General features: G+C 44.6%; 2 protein-coding genes across 2 annotated transcripts; both read right to left on the bottom strand.

Annotated features, from left to right (window-relative positions):
• Nucleotides 1-2433: 2433 nt before the first annotated feature.
• Nucleotides 2434-5258, bottom strand: LOC125920219 (lysozyme C, milk isozyme-like). The gene is given in 5 exon segments (XM_049627284.1): nucleotides 2434-2697; nucleotides 3043-3121; nucleotides 3669-3830; nucleotides 5064-5135; nucleotides 5138-5258. Coding segments are annotated over 5 exon segments (444 nt in total). The 5' UTR covers nucleotides 5202-5258; the 3' UTR covers nucleotides 2434-2630.
• A 5099-nt stretch (nucleotides 5259-10357) lies between these two features.
• LOC125919843 (olfactory receptor 11A1-like) lies at nucleotides 10358-11415 on the bottom strand. The gene has a single exon (XM_049626679.1). It carries the CDS (start codon nucleotides 11408-11410, stop codon nucleotides 10358-10360), a length of 1053 nt encoding a protein of 350 aa, XP_049482636.1. The 5' UTR covers nucleotides 11411-11415.
• Nucleotides 11416-12867: the final 1452 nt, after the last annotated feature.

Raw genomic sequence — 12867 nt, 5'->3', positions numbered from 1 at the left:
AGTTACTGGTTGGATTATTCTGGGTAGGGAATTTAGATTTCCACCCTGGGTTTGCAATATGGAAAAGGGCAAGGCCCTCATCTAAACCTCTTTTCAGAGCAACTAACCACAAAGTAAAGGCTCAGCAAATATATTTTAACTAAATTAATACAAATCCATCAAGGGAAGTACAGCATCTGTATTCTCACAGTAAAGAGTCCTGCTGGTAATCTAAGTGAGGGGTAGGATTTGTGGTGGTCATGTAAAGGGGATGACTCTGAGAAGACACAAGGGTGGGAAAGAGTATTAGTTTGTTGTTGTTGTTGTTGTTGTTGTTGTTGTTATGTCTCAAACCACCTCAAAACTCAGTGGCTTATAACAACATTTTTTTTTTTTCCTGCTCCTGGGTCTGGTGGATTTTTGATTGAGTGGAGGGGGAGGGGACTCTAGGAACCAGGATTTGGGCTGGTTTCAAGTCTGTTCCACATGTTTCATTCTGGAGCCCAGGTGGGGGTGAGGGGACAGTGAGTACCTGGGGCATGCTCTTGTCGGGCAATCACAGGAGCACAAGGGGTCAGACGAAACCATGCAATCACATTTTTAGTTTCTACTTGTGTCACATCTGCTAACATTCTATTGGCAAAGCAAATCACATGACCAAGTTCAACATCCATGTGGTGGGTGGGTACTCTGTCCATTGTAGTGCTCTGGAATATCCCATGACAGAGGGGGTAAGGAATTGGGAATAACCATTCATTCTAGTACAGGAAGGGACAGGGTGCTTGGATGGTTGCGAGACTACAAATATTTAAAAAAGAGATTGTGGGAATCTGTTTTGCATCTTTAATTGAATCTTCCATTGACAGTCTATAAAAGATGTTGGAGATGCCAAGAAAAGAGCTGGAGAGAGGAGGGGAAAATTCCTTGGACAGAGTTGGTGTGCTCTCATTATCTGAGGGTGACCATGAAAGTCATGGTACCTGCCTGAGTTTTTATCCAGAGGCGGAAGAACCTTGCCCACAAGATATGTGTAAACGGATGGTGGGGCACAAAAATACTGTTATATGAAAACATTTATACCATAGGAATGTGATTGTGATTTACTTTCTTAATGATTTATTAATTACTGTGGCAGAAACTACTAGTTGTCCATCCAAATCCATTTCCCCTTTTTCCTGTAATAGTATTATTAACAGGCCCTGGGCTGTCTAGCTGGTACTATGTTTCCTAAGCCCCCTTGCATCTGGGAATGGCTGGTGATTATATTCTGTCTTTGGAGTATTAATGGAAGTGACATGTGCCTCCTTCAGGCCTGGACCTTAAAACATTGCATGTATGTTTCTCCAAACTTACTCCCCATCCTCAATTTAGAGCATGGAGTGTCTTCAATCTAGCTTTGTCCTTGTAGGACAATACCCTAGGGCAGTGCTTCTCAATTTCTTTTTTAATGCATAAGTAACATCTGGAGAGCTCATTAAAACAGAGATTAAGGGGTGCCTGAGCAGCTCAGTTGGTTGAGTTTCTGACTCTTGATTTTGGCTCAGGTCGTTATCTCACAGTTGTGAGATCGAGCCCCATGTAGGGCTCTGTGCTGAGTATGGAGCCTGTTTAAGATTCTCTCCCTCCTTCTCCCTCCCCCACTTGCATGCACTCTCTGTCTCTCTCTCTCAAAAAATAAAAATAAAAAAATTTAAAAACCACAGAGATTAAAACAGTGATTCAGTAGGTCTACTGTGGGCCCAATAATTTGCTTTTTTAAAAAAAGTTTTATTTATTTATTTTGAGAGAGGGAGAGAGCCCTTTCACAGGCAGGGGAGAGCCCGAAAGAAAGGTAGTGTAAGAATCACAAGAATCTCCACACTGTCAGCTCAGAGCCTAATGTGGGGCTAAATTTCACAAACCGGGACATGATGACCTGAGCTGAAATCAAGAGTTGGATGCTTCAATGACTGAGCCACCCAGGCACTCTAAGAATTTACATTTTTAACAAGTATCCAGATATTGTTGATGCTGTTGGTCTGTGGACCGCACTTTGAGCAGCACTGCTTTAAAGGGTGGTGGAAGTGCAAGATGGAAGGAATCTGAATTTCTGAATCTCTGTGTGGGACAAAGGAGCTTGTCTATGCACCTTGGACTGTTTTGTGAGAATGCCATGTTTTTGGGGTTCTGTTATAGCAGCTTAGTCATTTACCCTAGCCAACATAATCATCCTGACATTCTTCCAGTCCTTCTCTATGTCTAAACTGAATGTTTCCCACAATTTTCTTCTCTTTTGTCTTGAACTCTCCTTCATGGTGATGGAGAATAATATCAGCCACCTCTACCTAATGAATTTCATAAGAGCTTACATCAAGAATGCTATATTCAACAGTCAGTTTCAGTCTCAAGCAGTTCTCAGGAAAGGATTTTCCTTAACTGGCTTTCCAGAGGAGATACAGGGAACTTCAGTGATGGGCTTGGAGAAATGAGGATCTTCAGCTGTCTATAGCAGGTAGCAAGTCTCATCATAACCCAGTCCTTAAACATGATACTTAAGACAGCTGAACTTGAGTAACTTTTATTTTGGAGGCAGAGATGGGGGAGGGGGGTTAGAAATTCAGAGTTTCCAAGAACTTGGCCACTTTCTCCAGGAGCCATATTCAATGACAGTCTCACAGATTACAACTGGCTAGATATCTGGACAAATCCTTGTTTCTGCAGTGTCTTACCCAGGCCACCCTAAGAATAGAGAAATACAGCATAGATCAGAGGCAGGGGCAGGAGTGTATAGTGGCTCAGCTGAGAGGGGATGTAGGGTCTGCAGGCTGGACTCAGTTTATACTGTGGGAGAGGCTCAATAGGGAGGGTTTGCCCATCTAAGAACATGTGCCACAGAGATGCATGGGGTGAGCACATCACGGTATTACTCTGCCTCATTTCACATCGGGAGAAGAGTCTCAGCTCCCTACAAAGCCCAGGGAGAATCCTACGGCAGAGATGCTGCTTATTTTATCAGCATCCCGAATACTGTCTGGGTCCATCCCTGGCAGCGTGGCTCATCATTGCCCTGTATGTTCTGCTTACCAGGCAGACATCCCATTAGGATCTTTCACAACCCTCTTGGCACAGGTGATGTCATCACTGATGTTGTCATCCAGAAACCCTGAAAGGAAAAGTGGCTGAGCAGGGAGGGAAAAACCCCTTTTCCTGTTTCATTAATCAATGATTTTTTGAGAGGAATTCCCAGAGGAAATGGAGCCGGAGTCAGAAACCCTCTATCTCTGGAGCTCTTCTGTGGGTTTGCCTTCTGTTTGCCTGGATTTTCTTGCCTTGCTTTGAATCTGCCTCTGAGCATTGTTCCTTCCAGAGGGCACCCAGGACATACCTGAGGGTCCCGGGAGAACCTCTGTTTTCAGGAAAAACTTAGTGTGTCCAGAGTGCTATGTGGGGCATGTGGACGGGTGATACAGTCATGTGTGTGCGAGGAACAGGATGCCATGTATTGAGGGATGGGAGCCCAGAAGGTGAGGCTTAGTCAGAGGTCATTGTATCTTTCTTCCTCCTTTCTGGCAGGAAGAGCTCTGTGGAAGACTGTTTGGGCCCCTTTCTTCCCTATCCTCAACTTCTACAGCACTGGCCAAGGGTCAGGTGTTAGGGAGCAGTGCACCTGCCCCATGTCACCCAGCCCTCAGAGGGGAAGGTGTCCTTACTACTGCACATTGTGTTGCAGGCATTTGCTGAAGGGGAGGAGTTATTTTTGCACCACCACTTGCTGTTGATCTGGAAGATCCCATAGTCACTGCTGCCATTGTCATTTTTCCCATTGAAGGCCTGGGTGTTGAAGTTACTCTCATGCTCAGCCATGCAGACCCCTGTGTCAGAGAGAACAAAAGGTGTGGCTAGAAAAGGAGGATTGTTTCGTGATGAGACACAACTTCTGCTGTACTAGAACTGCCATAAAGTCCCCTAAGACTGAAATGAAGAGACTATGAGGTCCTCAATGTTATATTTATATGTATGTGTGTACACACACACACACACACACACACACGCACACTTTAAGTAGGCTCACACCCACCATGGAATCCAACGTGGGGCCTGAAATCACGACCCTGAGATCAAGACCTGAGCTGAGATCAAGAGTCAGACACTTAACTGACTGAGCTACCCAGACACCCCTAGATTTATATTTATAATCCATTGTGTATTCCTGGTCCTAAGCAATAATTAGCCCATGATAAGTATGTAATAACAATTTGTTAAATAAATGCATTCGGGATGCCCAATAATCAATCACAGTCTGTTTCCCAGTCTACATTTCCAGCCTCATCTTCCAGCCAAATAGCTAACTCTTGCCTTGTATATTTACCCCCCCCTTTTTTGGCTTCTATCCCCAGGTATATGGAAGGGAAGAGGTGGAGAAGTAATGGAGGGGCATCCTAGAAAGGGAGCCCAAAAAAGCTATCCTTGGCGGGGACAGGAAAGGATGTTTGGCATGAAGAAAAATGAAGATATCCAAGGGAAATTGAAATAACTTTATGTGTTGTGCCTAATGGGATGGGTGACCAAGATTCTCAATCCTTCTTGCACTTTGTCATCGTCTCCCCTTCTGTTCTCACAATTCCCTTCCAACTCTCTTGTGACACGGATAGAACAGACTTTAGACAAACTCAGCAGATGGAGGTTAGTTTTTGGTGGACAAAAGGGCAGGAGAGAGGGTGGGAGGCAGCACCAGCTCTGCTGCAGGGACCTGGACTAAAAAGGATGCAGATGAAAGCCAAGGTGATGGGAGCAAACTTGCAAGTGGTTAGGTGAGTTTCTGGATGGATCCAAGGAAGTATTCAAGGGCACTGGGTGGGAAGGTGATTTCGGGGAACAGCAGAAGAAAATCTATTACAGATCAAATAATCCCTGGTGGAAAGAGAAAAATGGAGATCCTGATAGGAATGACAAGGCAGCAGAGGTGGAGACAAGAGGAGCATTCGGGGAGTGCAAGAGAGCAAATGAGTAAATGAGTAAATCACAAGGTGAAAAGGGAAAGATTGCTTGGTTGGGGAAGAAGGCCTCTTTGAGCAGAGATAGAATGATGGATGGTTCATACTCACAGTTTGCCAGGCTGTAGCCATGGAAGCCATCCATTCCCTCTGCCTTCAGCTTGCGGGCCAGCCCACACTTGAGAAGATTTTGGCCTCATATGCTGCAAAGAAGCAGCCGAGGAGGCAGATGATCAGAATGGACCTCATTTCTGTAGCTGGTGGAACCCCAGTCTGCTATGTCCAGGATGCTGTTGTCTCTTATACCCTACGGGCACAAAGATGTCTCTGATTGGGCAATAATGCTGGCAGCTCTGCCAGGAAGGATATGGTTGCCCAAGGCTAATTCCCCAAACTGGCCCCTTCAGGGAAGGGGATGTAACCAAGAATAATACCAGGAATAAAGTCTCATTTTGGTGGGGGTGGGTCCTGTATTTGGGCAAATGCATGAGGAGGTAAAATGGGGAGAGATGGGAGTTGGTAGGAAAAAGTATGGTTTTCTTTTTTTCTTTTTTTTTTCCTTGCCTTGCCTTGCCTTGCCTTGCCTTGCCTTTGCTTTCCTTTTTTGAGAGAGTGTGCAAGTCAGAGAGGGGCAGAGGGACACAGAGAATCTCAAGCAGGTTGCATGCTCAGTGTGGAACTGACTCAGGGCTCGATCCCTTGATTCTGGGATCATGACCTGAGCTGAAATCAAGACCCAGATGCTCAACTGACTGAACCACCCAAGTGCCCCACCAGTATGATTTTCAAGCCTTGTGCTTTTGTTGGAATGTCCCCAGAGGGGGTTGTCCCTGTGTACTTTGCTGAACTTGGCTCATTATCTGTGGTTGGCTGAAGGTATTTTCCTACTCAGTCTAATGGGGGGAATCCATGATTGGCATCACTGAGTTTGGGGAAATTGAGGATCTTCTGGCATCAGCAATCAGTGAACTATAAGTTGAACAGGAGACTACTAGAACCTAAGTTCATAATATCTCTGTGTCTGAAAGAAGTCATCAGATCTAAACCTCCAACTCTACTTGAATTCTCTCTAGTATCTGTGTAATCAGTGATTGTCAAACATCTTGTATTAGTCAGTGTTCTCTAGAGAAACAGAACTAAGAGGAGATATACATGGTTAGAAAAAAGCTGGGGTGCCTGGGTGGCTCAGTCGGTTAAGCGCCTGACTTTGGCTCAGGTCATGATCTCGCGGTCCATGAGTTCTAGCCCTGCATCGGGCCCTGTGCTGACAGCTCAGAGCTTGGAGCCTGCTTCAGATTCTGTGTCTCCTTCTCTCTTTCTCTCTCACCTCTCTCTCTCTCTCTCTTTCTCAAAAATAAACATTAAAAAATTTTTAAAAAGAAAAAAGCTGATTATTTTTATTAAAGCACAAGGCCTTGATTTCAGTTAGATGGATAGACATTGTGAAGGAAGAATTATCACTATATCAGTACTTTCTTTAAAAAAATTTTTTTCTTAATGTTTATTTATTTTTGAGAGAGAGAGAGGGAGAGTGTGTGTGTACAAGCTGGGGAGGGGCAGAGAGAGAGGGAGATGGAGGGTTTGAAATGGGCTCTGCACTGACAGCAGTGAGCCTGATGTGGGGCTCCAACCCACAAACTGTGAGATCATTCCCCTACTCCTCTCCCTTCTGGCAACCATCAGTTTGTTTTCTGTATTTATGGGTCTCTTTCTGCGTTTTTTGTTCATTTATTTTTTTTTTAGATTATACATATGAGTGAAATCATATGGTACTTGTCTTTCAGACTTGAGATTTTTTAATATTCTCTAGTGTAAATTTATCTTCCAACTGCTGATTTTTGGCCATTTTGTGGACTGAGGTTTTTTCCAAGTCTTTTATAATGTTGGATCTCAGACTCATTTTGAGTGCGAGAACACACGTACACACTCTCAATTCCTGGTCATTAAGCTATGTACTCTCTCGCCTCCTCAGATGTGCTCTGGATAAGCTTTTGCCTCAGACAGGAGCAGGCAGCAGTTTTTCCCATCTCTCTTTAATAAAAAGAGGCCCTGTTCCCAGCCCCTCCTTTCTAGAGTGACATTGGCTCCAGTTCCTACTGCAAGTGGAGAAATTTTGGTCTCTGTTAACCTGCAGGAGCTGAACTTATAGCTGCCTCTTGCTATAAGGTCTTCAGCTTCAGCCCTACTCACAGCTTTTATTAGTTTCCTTAGATTTGTGGCCCATGGAGATTTTATTTATTTACTTATTAAAATTAAAAAAAAAGTTTATGTTATTTATTTATTTATCTGTTTATTAAAAAAAAAAAAGCTTATTTTAGGTTTGAGAGAGAAATAGGGCACACAAGGGGGAGGGGCAGAGAGTGAGGGGAACAGAGGGTCTGAAGCAGGTTTTGCGCTGACAGGGACGCTGGGCTCGAACTCACAAACCTGTGAGACCGTGACCTGAGCCAAAGTTGGATGCTCCACTGACGGAGCCACCCAGGCGCCCCTGGAGAGATTTATTTATTTATTTATTTATTTATTTAATTTATTTTTAAAACCTATTTATTTTTTAATGTTTACTTATTATTTTGAGAGAGAGAGAGACAGGTCGCAAGTGCAGGAGGGGCAGAGAAAGAGGGAGACATAGAATCCGAAGTGGGCTCCTGGTTCCTAGCTGTCAGCACAGAGCTTGACATGGGGCTTGGACCCACAAACCGTGAGATCATGACTTGAGCCGAAGTAGGCTTAACCGACTGAGCCACCCAGGTGCCCCTATTTTGTTTTTGAGCTATTATATGCCTTTTACACTTTTTCCTTTTCATTTTTTCATTTATTTTTGTGTGCTTGCTTTATGTAGGGTATCTCAAAGCATGGACTTACAGTGCAATATTGAACAGAAGTCCTATTAATAACTGAAACATTTTAAAGCAATCCATTAAAAACCCAATCTGCTTCCTTTTTTTTTTTTTTTAAGCAGTCTTCACGCCCAGGACAGGGTCCAACACCGGGACTGGACTCACCACCCTGAGATCAAGACCTGAACTGAAATCCGGTCTGATGATTAACTGACTGAGCCATCTAGGTGCCCCTACCTTTTCATTAGGAACAGAAACGTGTGGTCCAAGTGGAGGAATGTGGGAATGGCTTCCGGAACCCTTCCTTTCTCCTTTCCTTCTCCTACTTCTTTCCTTTCTTACCCCTTCCACTTGTTGTTTACTTTCCCTTCCATTGTCTCTCCTCTTCCCCTTCCCATCTTGTCATTTCCCTGTTCCCTGTCTTCCTTCCTCTCCCATCTCTTCTCTTCTTTTCTACTTTCCTTCTCTCTCTCCTCTGGGGTTTCTCTTCTATTTAGGTCCAGTTTTCTTATAACCTGGTGTCCTCCCAGAATTCTCAACCCTTTAATGCCAGGTAACGAGAAGGAGCAGATGTGCCTCATGTGTCTATGCAGTCAGGTTCCACTCCAGGAAAGGGCTGGTCCTCGGTGATGTGACCGAAAGGGACAGGGTGTCTCCTGACTTCCCTTGAGGAAAGGGAGAGTGAGGGGAGGATGTTAATATTTGTTAAAATGTGTCACAGGCCAAGTAAAACACAGAGATAGAGGACTTTATTATATGTATTTTTTTCATTGCCACAACAACCCTGTGAAGTATGTATGTGTCTGTCTTATTTATTATTGGTTTCATATCACGGATCGGAAATCTGAGGCTCAAAGAGGTGCAGTAATTTGCTGAAGCTGGTATGAGGGAGAGCACAGATCAACACAGATAGGCGTGCCTCTTTCCTCTACCGAGGTACTATGTGCATTTGACCAGTTATTCAAATGGTGACATGTTAGGAATTTCTGGCTTCAGGAGTAGACACAGGACTGCTTGTGGCAGGGGATGTCAGGTGATGGTTGTGGGGCAGGTGAGGAGAAGGGCTTGGAACTTTGTCAAAACACTGGAAATGATATTGTAAAGGCAATACATTGCATTTGTGCAGGCCTTGGGACCCACACCTCCCCGTGCCTCCACGACAATTCCCAACTTTGTCTACACCCAGGTTGACTCTGTTCTCAATGCCTCTCACACAGAAGGTGAAGGAACCCCTCTGGGCGCGTGAGGCATGCATCCTGAGGAAGCTGCTGGGTTCTTTGTTTGGGGAACCTGATGTGCATCCTGTATATTCTGTGCTGGCCTCCAAGACACCGTTATAACACAGGATTTCACTTTTGACTTTAATGCAAAGAATAAACATCACAGAGACATTTTTTAATACTCATATACAGCTTAGGTTCTGACCACTTCCCAAGCAACCTTCTAGGCAGGGACATTTTCTCTTTGTTTTTTCTTGCTCTGTATTTCCACTCCACCCAGACAGGGCTGGCTATCCCAGGTTTTATACTTTCCTCCAGATCCTCTTGCTGGCCCTGTACATTCTGTACATCTCCCTATCTCGTACCCATCACTCAGGGTTGCATCTCCCGACATCCATGAGGAACTGGGAACTATATTCCTTTTTTTTTTTTTTTTTGGGGTCAGTTTTCCTGCTATTATTCCTGTCACCCCTGAGAGCCGTGCCCTTTCCCTACACCGAGAATCATCTGTGGCATTTGTTACATGCAGATCCCTGGGCCTCGCATCTAGAGATTCTGATTCTGTAGGTCTGATGAAGAGCCTAGAAGTCTTCATTTGTAAACAGCTACTCTAGATCATTCTGGTACCAGGTGGTCCACATCCCATACCTTGAGAAATATGTTGATACAATTCAAATAAAAAAATTAGAATTTTTTGGTGTCATTTTTAAGAGGTTTCAAAGATTTTCTGATAGAGGGAAAACTACAGAATTCTCTTGTTGAGTTTAATTTATGTCTTTCTTTTCTCATTTAATTGTCTCCTTCCTTTTCCCTACTTCCTACCTGTCTGACATCAACAACGGGAGGACTAATGGGAACTCTCAGAGCAGTGGCCCAGTTGGCCTCTTGGGCCGTAGGTATGAATGGCTGACTCCTCTCTCCCAAGGGGATGCCTTGTCTGGATGCAGGGGAACTGGCTCTCGCACCATCACTACCTACATCACTGCTCCATAGACTTTACGCTCAAGTCTGTCTCTGTTTCTGTGATTTCATTTGAAGCATGTCAGGAGATGTTAATTGTGGTCCTCATTACCATCTCCCTACCCCTTCCTTTTTCTATCTGCCAAACTTAGTCTTGCCATCTTAGATTAATAATTTGCAGATGTTCCCCACTTGGTGTTGTTCTCTGCTCTTTCTTGCATTCTTTTCCATATTCATTCATTCGTTCGTTTCTGTCAACTAATATTTATGGAGTGTCTATAATAGTTTGGCCCTGTATAAGGCATGAGATTTTGATCCCTACCCCATCCCAACTGGAAAAATGAAGTTACGTTATTTTGTCAGACATCTATTTTCAATCCCTCAGTATTCATCTTTTCACTGTGGTCTCTAGTCCTCTAGACTTTGAGGAGGGGGCTAAGCTGGAATCCAGGTAGAAGTCACTAGCTGTCCTATTCCCCCTCAGTGGGGCATCACTTGGGATGAGCTGTCCCCAGAGCCTATGAAGGGCCCCCTTTACCTCTTGGTTCTTGAGGCTGTAAATAATGGGGTTGACCATAGGGGTGAATACAGTGTAGAGGACAGAGAAGGCCTTTCGGAGCAAGGGGGCCATGTGGTCTGTTGGGGCTACATAGACCACAATGAGAGTGCCATAATACACCCCGACCACACTGAGGTGGGAGGAACAGGTGGAGAAAGCTTTCTGTCTACCATGGCCTGAAGGTATTTGCAGCACAGTCCTTAAGATGAAGGCATAGGATGCCACAATCAACAGGAAGGGGACCAGTGTCAGAAAGCCTGAGATGCTCACTCCAGCTGCCCACATAACCCCCACATCTCCACAGAACAGCCCTACAACTGGAGCAAAGTCACAGAAGTAGTGGTCGATCTCCCTGTTGCCAGGGCAGAGGGTCAGAGGGGCTGCCAGGGCCAGAGTGAAGGCAGAGAAAGAAAATCCACTGACCCAGACTCCAGCAGCCAGGCAGCCACACAACCATGTGCTCATCAGGACAGGGTAGCGAAGCGGGTGGCAGATGGCCAGGTAACGGTCATAGGACATAGCAGATAGCAGGAGGCACTCAACTGCAGCCAGCGAGGCAAACATGTAGAACTGGACCAGACAGCTGACCAGTGAGATGGCCTCCCTCCCTTTCAGGAAGCTCTGCAGCAGCTGAGGCATGATGTTGGAGGTGTAGCCAATCTCCAGCAAGGAGAAGTGGCAGAGGAAGAAGTACATGGGTGTGTGGAGTGTCCGACTGGAGGCCACAGCCAGCACGATGAGGGCGTTGCCCCCAACTGTTATCACATAGATGGCTAAAAAGAAGGTGAAGGGGAGGAAGCCCAGGTGTTGCAGCTCCCCAAAGCCAACCAGGATCAGCCAGGTGGTCTGGTTTTCACTATCACCACTGGACTGCTTCCTCATCTAGATCTGGGCCCAAGAGAAGAGAAAAAGGTTAACTTTAAATTTTTTTAATGTTTATTTATTTTTGAGAGAGAGACAGAGGCAGAGTATGAGCAGGAGACGGGCAGAGAGAGGGAGACACAGAATCCAAAGCAGGCTCCAGGCTCTGAGCTGTCAGCACAGAGCCTAATGCGGGGTTCGAACTCACGGACTGCAAGATCATGACCTGAGGCGAAGTCGGCCATTTAACCAACTGAGCCACTCAGGCACCCCTAGAAGAAGGTTAACTTTAACGAAGATCCTATTAGGACCACATGCTATACTTGGCTTATTTATTTATTCATCACAGCAAGCACTAAAGATAGCCCTTATTGTCTCTTGTATATAGAGGAGAAACAGACCCAGTGGGATTAAGTCAATTATTTAAGGCAATTATGATGGAGTCATGATGTGAACCCAAGTTTGCTTGACTCTAAATCTCCTTCCATAGTCTACTATCCTATAGTGCTTTCTCAAATCCTTCCTGAGTGATAGAAATATCGGTATCAGAGAGCAGCGTAGGGCTCTTCCAGTCATCAGTGAGCTGTTTACTGACCGTCTTGGCTGAGCGTCAACAGCAGAACCACACCAGGTAACCTCTTCTGGAGGGGTGGGAGGAGTACCCATTACTTAGTGGGGAGGTGGTCCTACTCTGAGGTCATGCACATTCCTGAAGTAACCCATCTCATACTGTTATTCCCTTTCCAAGAAAATGAGACTTGGAAATTTTGATGAGAAATCTATAACATTTATTCTATGTGAGATACAATCTAGAAAGATCCGAATTAACCCAGATTCCACTCCCCTCGGAAGCCATTCCTTTTCCTTGGAAAACTGGCCTGGTGACCATTGGTAAAGCCATTTTCAGAGTCCAGAGTGCTCACAGGTAAAGCCATTTTCAAACTGTGCTCAGACTCTAATCAGTTTATTGGAAGCTGAGAATACTTCCTTTTTTTTTTGGCTTGCTGCCCTATTTCTCTCTACAGGTCACTTGGTCAATTTATCTCCCCTAATGTCAGTTATTTAGACATTTCTACCCTGTAATAAGATTCCTTCTCTTAGTCGTTAACAATACTACACTAACACCAAACACAGACGAAGACCTTGATCAATATTTGTAGAATGAATGAATAAATGAATAAATAAATTAATTAATCACAGTAATTTTCCTATGATAAATTGCCACAAAAAACTTGCAGCATCTGATTATTAATGATTGGGCTAGGGAAAGAGGCATTTAAATGATTGCTAAAATAAGAGAGGGAATCTCTGAGTTCTTCCCTAACTGAGGGAATATTGGTATATTGTCACTCAGAGTTTGAGATGGAACCATGATTAAAGTTGGAGATGGAAGCCAAGTAGGTGTGTGTGTGTGTGTGTGTGTGTGTATGTGTATGGTAGGGGGAAGAAACCAGAAAGCCCAACATGATAGAGAGTTT

This window comes from Panthera uncia, chromosome B4, assembly GCF_023721935.1.
Source record: "Panthera uncia isolate 11264 chromosome B4, Puncia_PCG_1.0, whole genome shotgun sequence".
Taxonomy (NCBI): Eukaryota; Metazoa; Chordata; class Mammalia; order Carnivora; family Felidae; genus Panthera; species Panthera uncia.
The sequence above is the reverse complement of the archived record's forward strand: the minus strand, read 5'-3'. Positions and strand labels throughout refer to the sequence as shown.